The sequence below is a fragment of the Gambusia affinis genome, linkage group LG09, assembly GCF_019740435.1.
Source record: "Gambusia affinis linkage group LG09, SWU_Gaff_1.0, whole genome shotgun sequence".
Taxonomy (NCBI): Eukaryota; Metazoa; Chordata; class Actinopteri; order Cyprinodontiformes; family Poeciliidae; genus Gambusia; species Gambusia affinis.
In genome coordinates, this window is record NC_057876.1 from 28,006,637 (window position 1) to 28,023,534 (window position 16,898).

A 16,898-nucleotide genomic window follows, 5' to 3' on the forward strand; every position below is an offset into this window, starting at 1 on the left:
ATTTTTACTGGATCATCTGCAGGTTGGACAGAATGCTTTAGATATCTGACCACATCACAGACATTTTGTCACATCACACCAACACTCACATTGGCATGTTAATGCTTGGAGAAGCCCCGATTAACCCACTGTACCATAATTTGTGGTTAATTGAACTAATGACTATTTGATCATTTGGGAGAGTTTATAGAATTTGTATTCTACAAATTGGATTGGACTTTCAACTTCTGGTGATCAGGTTATCCCTGAGTATGGAAACTCTCAACCAGTTGCAAAGTTTTGATGCCATATGTCCTGCACTACTCCTACAAAATCTATGCAAATGCCAACTAATCTCATCATATTGCATAAAGAGCACCTGTCTAGGAGTTGCTCGTCTCAGCATGCTGAATGTCCAGAGCAGCTCAAGCTGACCCACTATTTGCACTAATATTTTTTTAACCAATTGGAAACATTATTAGACTGTTGTTAAGGCAATGAACTTTCACCTCCAGATTAATATGTTTTAAAAATATGGCATAAAGCCTGCTTTACCTAACCCTGCCATACCCCATTCATCCCAGAATCAAAGTGGATCATAGGAGAAACATATCGAAAACATAACAGGACTTGATGTTACACAAAATTAAATTTGGTAACATAAGGAGCAAGATGAGAATCAGGGTGATAACAAATATGTTTCAGCATAATCCTTATTTTCTCTTATAATTAAAATAATATGTAAGGCAATGAAAGGTCTATAGAAAGGCTAATAGAAAATGAATAATCAGGAAAAAAACATACATTTAATTTGCAGTATGTCCATTATTTGTCCATCTAGATTGATTGAACATTTCTCATTTGGTGATATCTGCGCCTTTGCCGTCTCATTTCTCAGTTATATGTGACATCTGGGAGAAGAAGTGATGCAAAGAGAGGCTAGTGGGATCTAGACTTAGTCTTTATAGGAGGACTGTTTAATAAGTGAATGACTGATCTTTCAATTTTAGATTAGGACTAGAATAACACAGACAAGAGCTTAAGTGAACAAAACAAAAAGATCTTTTAATATAAATGCAGATATTACTGTCATATTTTCTTGATAGATCTACAAATAATAGCAATCACACTTGATCTGTTTTCCTGATGAAGTTTAAGTTTTCATTTTTCTGTTTCTAGTTGTTTAAATAAAAGCATAAATTGTTAAGGTTACTAAATAAGTTTCAATTTCTGTTGTGCTTTGAATTATCCAACAAAATGGTGGCATATATAAAATGTTTAGAAAACTGAACCTGAATGTGTTATTGCACAGAGGGAAAAGGTTACTCATCCATTTATTATGCTGTCAAATGTCCAGGAGAACAGTCCCTGGCCTGAGCCCATTAACCTCCTCCTGGTTCTCCTGATCATCACACGTATTAGAATACAGAACACTCATTAGAGACACAACACATTCATCTTAACAGGGATCTGTCATACATACAGCAAGTAAACAACTTTTTTAATAAAAGCAGCAGTCAGTGAGAAAATTAGCTTTTATTTTTAAGCTAAATTGCAGACTGAGGGATGTAGATACAACTTTTTACTGCAGCAGAAAATCTAAAAAAAGTAATTCAAATGGAAATGTAACATTGCTTTACTGACCAGATTTTCATTATAAGCTAACTTTAATAACATTATTATTAGAACTTGATTAATTATTGCTCTTCATATTAATTTCACCAGAGTTTTTGGACAAATGTGCTAAAAAATTAAATAACAGTCTTTCTATAATCACCAAAACTTCTTCCCACAAAATAATAGTCGACTTTAAAACAGATTATGTGCATTTTATATAATAATTAATTACATCACCCTCTAGACTTACTGGCAGCCTGGTAAAGATGTGTTAATAAAAGTCCAAGTCAGTTTATGGAAACAATGGAATTTCACAATCTTTAATTTATTACATTGATTTTGTTGTGCCTTTAATGTTTCCTATAACACAGGACTATCATAAAAACTTTATTTAATTCTTTAGCTGTTTTAAATGAAAGTTTTTGTGAATATTTAATTAGTAACTCATTTCCTCCATGACTTCCAGTTTGTACATATATATTTCTTCAACATGCCATTCATAAGATTAAATAATTGAATCTTAACAGATACAAGAAAAGTTCCACTCTCTTAAGTTATCTGCTAACAAAAAGGAGACAGACAACAGGACATAGTTACACTCAAATGAATTTAATTAATATCATCATCATCTTAATTATCATTATCTTCTTCATCATCATATCTTTTTTTTCCAGACACAAAAAAGGTCCATATTAAAAAGATTTAAAAAAAAAAACATGCACACCTTTACTCTTTTCTTGGGTGCCTTGAAAGAAACCCACACAGACATTTCAAACAAACTCAATTTTATTAGTGCAGTTGTGTTTCCACCAGCAAGGCTTTCAGATGGAAATATCCTTGATCCTGATTAAAAGTCCACAGCAGATAAAGTATGCTTTATTAAATCCAGCAGACTATGCTACATTTCATTTACTAAGTAGCCAAGGAATTTGCTAATAATGTATGTTTAAAGACAAACATACATGTAAGCCAACAATAATTCTTTGTTTGCATAGTTTAATATGAGAAACTCATATTTTAGTTAATGTTCTGGGCTTCCTGATGGAGGGTTGAGAAACATATTAACATGTTTGAGTTAGAATCACATATGTTGGTTAAAAAATACATTATCAAGGGAGTCACAATCAATAGCAGGTGAGACATAAAATAAATGAAAATAAGATACTTTTTTAAGAAAACAATCGGAAAAATACAGCTTGCATATTGATTCAGGTATGGATCTCACACTTGTAGCTTTTTATTTGCTCTGTCACTCACAGTGACTAAAATTCATTGAAGTTTATCGTTATAAAGAGATGTGAATATTTTACAGGGCACCTGGGAGCAGATGTTCCCTGTTATCTGATCTGATCTGTCAATCAAATCAGAATTTGATAAAAGCCAACATAAATCAAATATTTGCTTTCCATTTCAGGAGTTCAGGAGTCCGTAAAGGAAAAAGTCTTAACTGTGTCTGGAGAGGGAATGATCCACAGCCCAGACTTCCCACACACGTATCCCAGGGATACCATGCTGGTCTGGAGGCTGGTGGCGGCCGACAACATGAGGATCCAGCTCACATTTGATGAGAACTTTGGTCTGGAGGATCCTGAAGATGGAACATGCAAGTAAGACAATAAAGACGTCTGCATGATGTGAGATTTAAAAGGCTCCCTGAACTTTACATCAAAGAATCCATCCAGTGATGTTTCTTCTGAGTTCAAAATTCAAACCTTAATCTTTACCATAAATGTTTGAGAAAAACACATTAATAATAAATAAAGCTATTCTTAACATAAAAGACCACATGACACATCTGTTAGAAAACTAACAGTTTTGGTCAGCGACCATGACACAGTGGCTTTCCCCAAAGGCATGTCAGATGCATGTTGGTCAGTGAAAAAAAGAGAAGCATGTCCCATCTGGATTGTTGTCCATCTTTCAAGATTTAAAGTTGGTGTGAGGCCATTTGTGAAATTGCCTTAGGCCTGCCACATCGGGCCCTGAATATCAAAACTCCCACAGCAGAGTGATTTGTTTTGCCTGAAACGCCACAATAATTCGCATGATGAGGTCGATAGTTTCAGCTGCTTACATAATAGTTTGAATGACACTCCCTTCCCTCTGAATGGAAACATATAAACACAATTACACAACTACATACCACAGTATGTCATCCGCTTTATTGACTCTCAATTATTGGTGGGCTTCACCTCTGTTGTTGTTCAATTTAAATGGACTTCCCAATTCCTAATGATCGATCTATTTGGTCAGTATAATACTCAGTGCCAGGATGTCTGTAAATCACTGGTTGGAGAAGTGGAGGTCAGTTAGGGAAAGGTGGAGAAGACAGGAGGATGGAGAGCTCCGTTGAAATACCTGGAGAGCCCTCTAATGGATGATAAATGGAACTACTGCTTCCCTCACAGCTTTCAAAGTTGTCAGGTCCTGTAATAAAGCAATTCACCGAGGTGAAATAAATACTATGAAGCTTTAAAAAAAAGCATGTTCTCAAAATATAGTCGATAAGAGGAGATGTTTTTTATTCTGGTTCTGGTCTTGATCCAGAGTCGTGTTAAAACTGTGCTGACTTTTCACTGTGGACTCAGCCTTTAGCTCAACATCACTTTGCGTTTTTATGTGTTTATTTGCTGCTGACTGAAGGAACCCACACAGCTCTATATCCACACACCTGTGCAGTTCTGAGTCTCTGTTTACACAAGACATCAGCCTTGCCGTCAAAACCCTGAAAGTGAAAGTTGCTCCATAATTCAGAGAGCAGACGAACATCTGCTGTCCTTCTTTACCAGCCTGAACATGTCATAGATTTTGGAGACCATTGTAAGAGACAATAACAGCATCATTTTCCAGGTCCAGAGAAGTCAGCACCTCACTATCAGCTGGAGCATTTTTCACCTTCCTCTCCCTCAACCCAGCAGGTTTTGGACAGATGTCAAGATGCAGACTCCTGGCAGCGTTGGCAGACTTAATGAATGTACAGGAAAGGATATACATTTACAAACATGTATCAAGGTGTTTTTTCTTGCATTCTCTCAATTTTTTCCCTTAAACACTCTTCATTTCTACCCCACACTCAAACACACACACACGCACCCACGCACACACACGCATCCTCCTGGCTGTTTCTTCTTTTATATCTGTGTTTAAAAATTAATTCGCAATTTTTCCCCTCAGACATTCCTAACACGGCTGTCAGTGAAAAGAAAAAAAAAACTAACACAAAACTATTGATGCCAGACATTTACCTTCGTGTCACTGCTCTGTGATTCAAATAAACAAGCGTGTTGTGTCCTATGCAGTGATCCACAGCAATGACAGGGCTAAAGCAAACAAGCAGTGGGAGACGTGTTCAGCTCTGGTTGCAAGCCTGGAGCAAGATCTCTGTGTTAAGATGTGAGACAGGGGCTGTATAGTTGAGATCCTCATCTGCTATTCTGTTTGTCTGTGGTGAGATGAAAAGCATTCTTACCAAATCCACTGGAGGAGAGGCATATTGAAGAGGGATTGCTCTGGCTGCTGGTTGGCATGGCAGCAGAGTCGTGCTTGTCAGCTCACAGACACGACTGTTTCCAGAAATGCATTTGTGCTCTCTGTCTTCAGTCTGAAAAGAGAGGAGTAGAAAAAAATGTGTTTGTTCTGCTAATATGCGTCATTGCAATGGCGGATATTTTGTCTATTAATAATTGACAAGGTGAAAACAGTGTAGGAGAAAGCTTTTTGAATATTAAGTACAGTTTACTGCACACTGCTGTGTGCACAAAACATAATTTTCATTTCAATTTTCAATTTAAAAGATTTTTCAGTTCTCAACAGTTTATGAAGTTTGGTGTATGCAGTTTGTGAGTTCGCTGGTTAATTTGAGAAAAAAACTGCTGTTTAACATGGTGAGTTGAACACATGGCGATGTGTAATGATCAGGCAATTCTGCATAATTAATAAGCCATCTGTCAGAACTGTGGATTTGTCAGAGTGGCAGGTTTTAGAAACAAGCTTTCCTCACAATGTGTAAAACAGAAAGATGTTTAAATTGATGGATTTCAGATTAAGTGGAAATGTATATATTTTTGCAAAGGATCATTTGCTACATGGGTTTTTCTGATAGTTTTGTTTGTTCGGACAACAGCTTGTAGTATATGCAAATCCCCAGCTAAAAAAGTGGAAATGAAAACATTCACCTTCAAAGAAAACTCAGTTAAAGTTTGACTTATATCAGAACAAGTTGCTTTGTAAAAGTAATTTCGAACTGAGCTGTCAACCTGCTGGAAAAATAAACAGTGTCCCTGAAATCTAAATAGCCAAATTGGCAGCAGTAAATGAGAGGTTAGCGCTTCTGTTGATGCAAATGGCAAAGTGATTAGGAGTCAGAAACGGCTAAAGTGGAGGCAGAGCAACCTCCACATGCGTATAAAGAATAAAATGCTGAACTCCTGAACTGCAGTTTACAAGAACAGGAGACACTCAGTGTTGGCACTAACACAGCAAAGAAAACTGGACTGGGGCTAAGAGCATCTGCACCTTACAATGTTTAATGGATTTATGGGTTTGACAGGTTGGCCAGTGGAGAGAAATCTCTGTAAAAATACAAGGTGACAAAGTTTTACAGAGCAGCCAAGGAAATCATGCTTTCCTTGGTTGCTCTAGAAATTTTTGAATGCCATTTTTTGGCTTTCAAAAATTCCAAGAAATGTTTTGCTTTCATTATTAAAGCCACAAAACACAATCTTTAAACATTTTAACTAAACTTCCTACCAGAATAAGCAAACATGCCAAAGTATATTATTGCAACCTTCAAAAAGACATATTTTTTTGTTTAAAGAGAAGGTCAAATGTGTCAGCACTTATTAATCAAGTTCCAATAAATCAAAGCAATTGGGCAAACAAACAAAACAATTTGTTTATTGATGCTGCACAAAATACCAAAACAGTCAATGCTTTCCGGGAACCTTGAGGTTATTTTACAGAGCCTGTAAAGTTACCAGATACTTTGTGTAACTTTGTTGAAAGTTATCCAAACTGAAAAGAAAGATATTTTTGGGGACTTTATTGGATACTTTGAAACTTACCATGTACTTTCTTGGAACCTTCCTGAACATTTCTAGACCGTTTTAACTTAAAAGGTTACTTTTCAGAACACGCCAGTCTATTTCCAGAACTTACTGCAAACTTTCCTGGAACATTTCTGGAACTTTGATGGAACTGATTTGTTATATTTCAAGAACAGTATTATGACTTTCTACTATTTTCTGCCCCACTCTCCTAGGTATGACTTTGTGGAAATAGAGGATCCGACTGAGAAGACGATCCTGGGTCGTTGGTGTGGCTCACAATCTGCACCAACAAGTCAAAAATCCAAAGGCAGCCAAGTTATTGTTCGTTTCATATCAGATGAATACTTCCCCTCTGAGCCTGGATTCTGCCTCCACTACTCTCTACTTCCTGTGGTAAGTAAAATATCAGTGAACAGGAGTTGAAGATGGATCACTGTGGGTACCTAAACCGTTTATGCCCAGCCGGGGAATTCACCTGACAATAAGCGATGTCCCTCTGTGTATGCACAATGAAAAATCATCTGCTTGGTATACCCCACATGGTGCCTTGATTTGCAATAATCTATTTCTGACTCTCTGGTCCCAAGGTTTTATGTATCATTGGGGAGAAATTATGTTTAAGTTATGTTGGAATGTAGCAACATCTGGTACATGTACTTCCATTTAATACAGCTGTAAAGATTACCAGACTCCACAGCACTGCACACACATTTACAGAAGCACAGTTAAATAAGTAAAACAACGTCAACATGTGCTGCAAGGCAATTAGTGATAACAATTTGCTTGACAATTGAGTTTTAGATGCTAGACCCTGAAATTAGCTATATGACTAATACGCTGAAGTTTATGTTGTGTTTTGGTATACTGCATAGTTTTGTAAGCAGAGTTATGCCTAAGTACAACTTTATCTAGGATTTCTTTAAACAAAGCAAATTCTAATGCAAGTCATAGACTCCTGTGGGAATTTATCCAGCGGACTGAAACAAAAGGTATTGGGTGTTAGACGCTTTAGCTATACATAATTTTACTGAAGAGAAATTACATTTGCTCTATTCTCATAGCCTTTGCCAAGGTTGAATACAAAGTAATTCATGCCTTTGATGAATTACTTTATATTTCATACAATTCAAACTATATGACAAACTCAGTTAATTTGAGTTTGTGAACTCAGTTTGAGTCACAAACTCACTTTTAAAGTGGGTAGTGGGTGTGTGATTTTTACACTGTAATTTCACAAAGAATATAAAAAATTTTAAATAAAATGAAAAAAAGAAGAAAACATTAGACTCAATTTGAACAATTTGCATATAGATAGATCAGTTGATTTTTGTCTTCATCTGTCATCTTGGCATTTATTTTTGTTCTTCTGCAATTTTCTTCCCCTCTGTACTGCAGACCACACACATCGATGCATACTCCAGGTCCTTTTGTCCCGGTTTAAACCCAGAGCTAAACTTAAGAGACAATGGCCACATTTCAACCTGTTCTGCTCTGTTTACCTGCTTTAAGTAAATAAAGTTATGCATTAATCCCTATGGGTTGAATTGAGCATAAGCAGATAGGGTTACTGGAAATGCATCCTGATACTTATGTAACTTTTATTCTGCTTCTTATGCTTTCTTTTATTGTCGCCTTAGCAGTCTTTCTACATTAAATCCCACATCAAGATTTATGACAGGAGCATGAACTAAGAAGGAATTTGTGGATGTTATAAAAACGATACAGAGGTCATGGTGTACTTCACACTGATAAAAGTGCAGGGCATTGAAACTTTCAGCAGAAAAAGATAAAAGCCAGCACTGTTACTTTTTGCTACAGTGAGGATTTAGTAACAGACTATGTTTCGATCGAACTCGCCTGTTTGTTGGGTCAAAAGTTTGAACACTTGGGAATTAATCCAGAAATGTACTTTTCACTGTTTTCAAGCTCTACCAAAAGTTGATGTACTAATCAAAATAAGTTGTTCATAATTGTGGATTTTTGTGGCAGAATTATGATCTAAAAAGACAACACCTGCAGCACAGCTATTGCAGGTGCAACTCAAATCTCCCAGTAATATCAGAACAGTAATCAAACTCATATAGAGTCACACAAGGAACTGCTGGGATGAAGACTCATTTATCTCTGCATGTGGAATGATTTTGGTGAAAACACAGCAGAAAAGTCTGAACTATTTTCTGATTCCTTCAGTGAATCAATAACCACTTAGTGGCACTCAAAGACGGTGTACAGAGCAAAAAACGTCCAGCCACAGATGGTCAAGCAAATTATTGTCATCAGATGAACTCATCTTTTCTTCTTCCATCCACCTGAGCACTAAGATACTTTGAACTTGGATGTAGTTGGATTTTCCTCCATGTAAATGGGGAAAATAATTAACATGATGCTGGTTTTAAAATCGATAAAACAGACAAATATTCATCTTCTCTATTCACTCAACCCCAATGAAAATTGGTTAAGTTTGGTTAAAAGTTGTATAGCTACAAACCTGAGTGGATTAGAGAATATTCCCACTAAATTTCATGCTATGCTTTAAATATTCACTAAATCAGCTGTTTTATTAACGTATATATCAAAACAGAATGGTTCAAAACAATTATTAAAATTAAAAATTAATAAAACATCCATGTCTTAAAACCTTTAACATTTTTGCATGATTGGACTTGATGCTTTACAAAATCTACTTCCTTTTCATATTCATCAAAATGATTCAACAACAACAACAACAAAAAAAAAACAGCTTGACTGCAGCTACACAAACAATCTATGGACAATTTCAAATGATTTATCTCCATTACTAAAATGGCATTAAAATAGTGAATTGCTCCGTCATTCGAGACAAGGTTTTTCTTTCATAGTCAAACTGTTAAATGTACAGAAAACCATTTGGGGGAAAAAGGAAAGCTTTAGGCTTCGAATGCTCAGTTTGTCTCCCCTTTGAACCCGTGTCCCACAGAGGAGGAGCTCGCTGAACAGCAGCACTCTGTGTTTCCTCTGTGGTCAACCAGCAGCTACTGGAACCTCATGCCATGCAGAGGCCAGCTCTGTAGTTTATATTTAAACAAGCAATGATTCCACCCTACCACTTCCATGGAATGGGAAGAGGGGGAAAAAATAAAACCCAGTCTGTAATCCACAGGAAGAGATTTTAAGAAGAAAAAGAAACAGTCGAGGCAAAAAGGTTGTTAAAACACAGAGGAGAAGGGGCCTGTTGAATGGAGCGTGACGGGCGCTGAGTGGTGGGCGTTGTGGGTTAAGGGAGCAAACAAAACATACATCATTGTCTTGGGGTGCTGAGGTCTCAATCCAGAACCGAGCAGCACTGATCCGCTGGCCCGAAAGATCACTCAACTGGCTTGTTTTTTAAAGGTTACAAAGGAGTTGTACGCAGCTGAGACAGAATAAACTCATGTTTGTTTAAATGGTGGTGCATGCTGCGCAGAGCTCATAAGATCTATACTCAAGTTAAAAAAACAAACAAACACAGAAGCTTTTGAAAAAGCTGAAGTAAATCTTGGTTAAAAATCAATGCCGGAGTCTTCTTTGCCATGATTAAAATAAGGTCTGTTTTTACACTGACCTTAATTACAGTTAATTATGTGTAGTGAAAGAAAGTAAAATACTTTTTCGTGCACAGAAAACCTTGATGCTTACTCAAAGTTTTCTTGTGCAAGGAAGTGGTTTGCAGCTGCATGTGAAAGAAGAATATATTGTTTTCAAGAGCTCTCCCAGGATGCTATTTCAGAATTGTCAAATTGTCAGTTGAACCTGTCATTTTAGCTACCAGGAATAAGATTATGTGCTTTCGCGTGAGAAGAACAGCGAGTGTGGAACACTGCTTGGAAACGGGCCTGTTGTTGTGGGGTCGGGGGTCAATCTGTTCCACTTTCTTTCTGGCCCAATAAAAGAAAATGTTCAACTTTTTACAACCAACACAAACATTCTAAACCACAAAAATATCCCTGTTATCACTCTTTAAGGCATTTTAGTATCTATTTATTACACTGGCAGATTGCGAAACATGAAATTCTGTTATCTTAGCCTCGAGAAAACATTTGTTGTGAAACGGGCGTATCAAATTGAATTAGTAATATAATATACCTGACTGATTACTCCAAGAAGCTTTTTATATCTAAAGTGTCATCTTTTGGCAAAATTAAGCAAGCATGTTCTTCCATTGAGTTTAGTCTGTATTTCATTTGACCTTTGACACCCTCAGCTGACTGCTGAGCCAGTGGGTCCGTGTACATCTGTTACTTCTACTTGTAAAGTCAAATCAGCTTGCTGTTTTTGAATCTGCTCCAAGACAAAGTTAAAGGTTATTTCACTCACCTTACTTCAGTCTGTACTGTTTATCTTGTGTTGCTTTTTGTCTTGATTTTAATTTTCTATTGTTCCTATAGATGCACACTGACTGATTTTAAAGGTCATAACTGAAAAAGAGGCGTTTCAAATTTACCAAATGCATCTTCTGATTTTCTAATGAAACTGGCCTGTTTTTTAAAGGACCACTGTGAAGCTCATCCTGCAGCTTGCTGTGGTTGCATCACTGCCAATCACAAGCTGCAAATGGCCGTAGCCCTTCTTTACTTCTTACTACTTGTCATGTCATATCACTAGTTCTTTTCCCAGAAGACGGAAAAATACAAATACAATTTACATACATAAATACAGTTTATAATGCAAAATTCTGATCCAGTGTTTGTTTGTTTATATATATATATATATATATATATATATATATAAGTCTTATGCATTTCAACTTAATCCAGGTCAATTCAGCAATATTTTATTAATCTCTAAAAGCTCCTGTAGCCACCAGCATTACAGAGGTCTTAAAGAAACCTCTGACTGAACACGCTGGGGTTTTTATTTTATGCCTAGACTGACTCAAGTATTAGTTTGTAAATTTCATATTGAATAGAGATAAATACAAAAATATCTGCACTTTTTTATTTTAAATTTGCACATCTCCAAGCAGCATTTCTTCATTACTTATTTAGCTGTATAAATTATTTAGGGGGCATATTGGTTCCCAGAAATGTCTTTTCAATCCTCTTAAAACATTTTTTTCCTTTCCTTTCCAAAAGCTTTTAGGCACAGCTGCAAGAAGTGTCTTAAATACTTGTGACAATGTTTCCTTTTACATGTCAGTCAGATAAGAGAATAGAAGCCAGCGATTTGACATTTTGCTTGAACAGGACTGAAATCAGTCTCTTCTGTTGTGGGAGGACCAAAGCCACATTATCAATCTTTTGTGTGAGAGCATTGCAGCCAGGAGAACTGAGAGCTGGAAACAAATAACACTGTCACCCATTCAGAGGCACAACAACAAGCTGCTATGCAAAGTGGGCAGAGGAGGTGAAAGAGATGTAATGACATTTGACAGCTTAATAAAAGTCTGCCGTTATTTCATATTGCTGTCCTGTCTTTGGAGGATACAGTATTTTGAATATAGTCACAACTATATGCATCTACTAGAAATATTCTGAATGTCTTTTTTGTCAGGGAGAATGTAAATTGTGAAATAAATAATATTAAATATTCAATAAACAGGTAAACATAAAGTGTTAATAATATTAAAATCCTAAATTATCAATGGGAAAGTTCTTGTATGTTTTGGAAACACATGACATAAAAAGGCTTATAAAATGACCAATTCTGTGAGCGAGATAATGATGAGATCAAATATTCAAATGTTTCAAAGACTTCACAATGAACCTGTTGAGAAATATTCCAGTCAGAAAGTTTCTTTATAAACAGCTGGGAAACCTGTTTAAAGTCCCATAATGCCAGGGGTCAACGCACATACTGAGGCCTTAGTCCTCATGCCGGTGGTTGCGGGTTCGACTCCCGGCCTGGTGATATTTGTTTCATGTCTTTCCTCTCTTTTCTGTCAAACTACTTTCAAAAATAAAGGCCACTAGAGTTTTGCCAGCACAAACTGAGTAAATTGCAGCAAAAGTTCACCTCATAGTATTACTTGCTTTTCACTGATTTAATGAAAATAAAATTAATTCTCAATCATAAAACATTTTCAGATTTGTAAAAAGCAAGAATAAAGCAATTTGTGATGATGTCATAGAACAGCGACGAGCAAAACCCAAATGCAGGCGGGTGAAAATCAACATTTTCACTTTATAAAAGTGATTTAAAACCTTTAAAAAACTAAGGACTAGTAATACAAAATACACAAGAATTAGTAACAAGGAACCAATAATAACCAAATATTCTGACCAGGATAAAATAATAACAACCCTAAAGGAACTGACAATGACAAGCAATTGACAAAATACTAAAATATCAAAATTTTAAATGCTTTTCACATTTTTATTTATTTTTACATAAAAGGATAATCAGATTGTGTAGACAACTTATAGAAGGTGAGGTGAGATTGTCTTAACTGTTAAAGATTGTCACTGAATCATCATGAATATGGAGTAGACTGATCTATTTTATTATTCTTTGAGCAGAGTGCCTCAGAGCCAGAGGTTACCACGCAGCCCCCTCCGTCCCTGCAGGGTGTTGAGGAGCTGTTGGAGGCGGTGGCGCTGCTCAGCACAGTGGAGGACGTCATGAAGTATCTGGAACCGGAGCGATGGCAGCTGGACATGGAGGAGCTGTACAAACCCACGTGGCACGTGTTGGGGAAGTCGTTCATCCTCAACAGGAAGGCCAGAGGTAGAGCACTTCATCTTCTAGATTTCAATTTCTGCTCCAGAAACATGTTTAAAACCATACTAAAATCAAACTAAATAAATACTTGAGAAGAACAAAAACTAAAACAGGAACTGAATGTAAGCTCTGTAAACTTCACTATAAGTTTCCACTCTGCGTTAAAACTTGGATAAATATTTTGCACTGAGGTTATTCTGGATCTTCTTCTGTGTCTTTGAGAAGGAGCTGATCTCAATGTGCTGAGGGAGGAAGTTCGTCTGTACAGCTGCACTCCACGTAACTACTCCGTGTCTTTGCGAGAGGAACTGAAAAGGACAGATGTCATTTTCTGGCCCAGCTGCCTCCTTGTAAAGCGCTGTGGTGGAAACTGCGCCTGCTGCTCTCATCGCTGCGTTGACTGCCAGTGCGTGCCAGCAAGGGTCACAAAGAAATACCATGAGGTAATCATCACTTCAGAGATTAAACTTTAAAACTTATCCACCTTCTTTTTATCTTGTGAACCAAAAAGGAATGTATGGGATGGTTCACACACCGTGCCAGAATAACAACATAAAAAATTTAGAAAGAAAAACTGAAACACAGTCAACTCAGAAAACAATAAAATAAATATTTTAATTTCTTAAATCTTATGAAATCACCATGTCCTAAAATAAGTATTGTCACCACTGGTAAAAATTCATAAAAGGTGGTTGATTGAATACATTTTTTAAAGTTTAATGTTGATGGAAGAATATGAACATGGTAACTTGTAACCTGTGACCTCCTCACTCATTAGGGTAGAAATATGATCTGATTCATAGCCGCCTTTTTTTTCTTCCTTCTTATGCATGAACCCAAGAAATGTCCCATTTTTCTCCATTCAGCTGAGTCCAACACTGTTTTCTAATCTAATTTACATTTAATTGAATTGTGATGTTATTACATTTTTACATGATAACCAAACATGAGAAGTCAAAGCTGCATACAAGAAAACGCTTATTGAAAATTTTATTATGTGCCAACTTATTCAACTAATTTTTTTCATTTTCAATTCATGTCTTTAATTGCATTCAATTAAAGCACCTCTCATCAATAATCAAATCTAAGTTTGGAATCTTTCTATACTCTGTTTTTTTATTATTACAGTAAGAAAAACCAAAATGAAGGAAAGGAATTTATTCATCCACCATTGTTTTTCTCTGAAATGATTTGTATTTTATTCACTCCAGATTGTTTAGAAATAATTTATGTTCATGTTTTTAAGTGGATGAAAGAAAAGTTTTCTGCACCAATCAGCTCATGCGCTGTTTGCGTCTCAACAGGTTCTTCTGTTGAGACATCGAGGTGGAGGGAGAAGCATGCAGAAGTCCATGACGGATGTGGCCTTGGAGCACCATGAAGAGTGTTCCTGTGTCTGCAAAGACGACCAGGACTGACCTCAGATCTGCATGAAAGCTGCCAACAGCAGCACCACAACATCAGACTTGAACTCTGCAGCCGTTCTGAATCTCATCCACTTCCACTGGGGAGCTAACAAGATTCTTCTTTTATACTCTTGTCCTTTCACTAATTGGATGAAGCAGAACAGACTGGAATCTAATAAATCTTCGGTATGGATGTGACCATTGGGGAATACAAATTGTGTGCTCTGAGTGAATTTTAGTGGAAAGGAAAATCACTGGAGCAAAGGTGGACTACTATCAAACAGCTGCAGATAACTCAGAGACATTGTCTACTCATCTGGAAAACGTTTTCATTCAGTTTGGACTGTAACATTTAAGGGAGCATCTTCTTTAAGGGCTTCTAGTCTCTGTAAGTGAGCTGCCTCCAGCTGCTAAACTCCCAGTTTTATGGTTCATGTTTTTCACCATCGAGCCAAAGAGTAGCGGCTGACTCTGGCTACTTTCCTTTACCACCTTTGAGCTTCGCTACAGATTTGTCAGTGGCAAAATGCAGTGGCATGCAATCACATCATGTGTAAATATTTTTTTCAGTTTTGTTTTTTTACACCAAAGATTTTCAAGGAGGGATTGTTGCGAATTTTGAACCAGTTGGACATTGTCTAGAAACATTTCTGTGATCCATATCAGCGATATCAACTCCGCTTGCTTGAGGAATATATTGCATTTTGTTGTTTTTGCAGAATGATTGTTCATAATAAATATTTATTTCTAATGAAAGGGAATTTAGATACAATGTGCCTTGTTTGCTACATTTTTGCTGTACAGTAGAATTAGTTTTCATTTTCTATTTTTAGTTAATTTTACTTTGAAATTTCATTGAGGTTCTTTGTTTTTTTGAACACCAAAGTTATTTAACTGTTTGTGTATTTTCTAATACTGAGCTTAAAGAATAAATTTTTCAATTTCTGCTTGAATTTGAACTTCTTGTGGCTCCTCTAAATTAAACCGGAACAGACAGACAGGAGTCTGACTTGTGCTGGATGTTGAAGGTGTACGGAGTGAAAAGGAACGGTGAGAGTACAGAGCCCTGTGGCACTCCTGCTGCTGATCACCTGCTAAAACACACAGTCCCTCAGTCTCCCAAACTGAAGTCCGTCTGTCTGTCAGGTAATCACTGACCCAAGCAAAGTCTGAGGCCTTTGCTTGTGTTTTCTTGAATCTAATAGAAAAAATGTTTAATAATATACAGTAAATATGGGATCAAAATTTCCAACAGAAAGCCCAATGATTTTCAAAAGAAAATTAATGACTTTCAAAGTTTAACACCAGTAATTTTATTTTTTTAGGATTTTATGAATGAAAGGTTTTGAGTTTAGTGCTATGCATTGTAATGAGTGTAATTGTAATTATCACAATTAGGAATTCAGAGGACAAAGTGTGTGTATTTAATACACAATTTTATTGAATTGTATTGAATTGACACAATTCAATTCCATGTGTGGATTCAGTACGACCATTTTTTTACGGAGAAGATAAAGCACTTTTTTATTTTAGAGACAAAGTGTGAATGATGACTGAAGGAGTTTAAAACTTCTGTGTTTTCTGATCCCCTGAACAAACTGTATGTTTTCACATTCTTCTAAAAACTAAAAGCTTCACTCTGAGTGTTATGCAGAGTTTTGTCATCATTACTCTCAGTAGATGTTATAACTTGACTAACAATTATGACTTTGTGCAGATGATTCGAATTAAAAACAAAGAATGAATTATTCGAATACTTAGAAACGTACGAAAAATCAGATGAAATTTTTGCACATTCATAATCATGATTATAAATGTAATCATGATTATAAATGTTCTGCATGTGTTAATGCAACCAGTCTGTTGCTAAAGTGCTTTATAACACCCAGAGAAGCGTTGTTCCTTTTTCTTCTGGCCATCAGGTCACCCAGGAGGAGGTACTCATTTGTCCATCTCACACGTTGCTGTCCAGGCCAATTATTCTCATATAATGTCCACCCTGGCAGGCATTGGAGGCGAGGCCAGATGCTACTGCATAAGCCTGCTGGCTCCCACTGTGGCTTTTTGGACATTAAACAGGCGGTCTTTCCTTGGCTTTTGCAGTGTTACTTTGCAAAGGAAACCTCACTGCATTGGCGCAGGATGTGACACGTCGTGGTCAGTTGGTTTGGCT

The 16,898-nt window shown here is 36.6% G+C and overlaps 1 protein-coding gene across 1 annotated transcript in view; it reads left to right on the forward strand.

Annotated features, from left to right (window-relative positions):
• Positions 1-16,374, forward strand: part of pdgfc (platelet derived growth factor c) — a 41,987-nt gene extending 25,613 nt beyond the window's left edge. Inside the window, exons 3-7 of the mRNA XM_044127220.1 lie at positions 3,011-3,203; positions 6,857-7,037; positions 13,118-13,325; positions 13,545-13,762; positions 14,624-16,374. Of these exons, the coding sequence (XP_043983155.1) occupies positions 3,011-3,203; positions 6,857-7,037; positions 13,118-13,325; positions 13,545-13,762; positions 14,624-14,737 (914 nt within the window). The 3' untranslated portion in view covers positions 14,738-16,374. The remainder of the gene's footprint in view (positions 1-3,010; positions 3,204-6,856; positions 7,038-13,117; positions 13,326-13,544; positions 13,763-14,623) is intronic.
• The last annotated feature ends 524 nt before the right edge of the window (positions 16,375-16,898 follow it).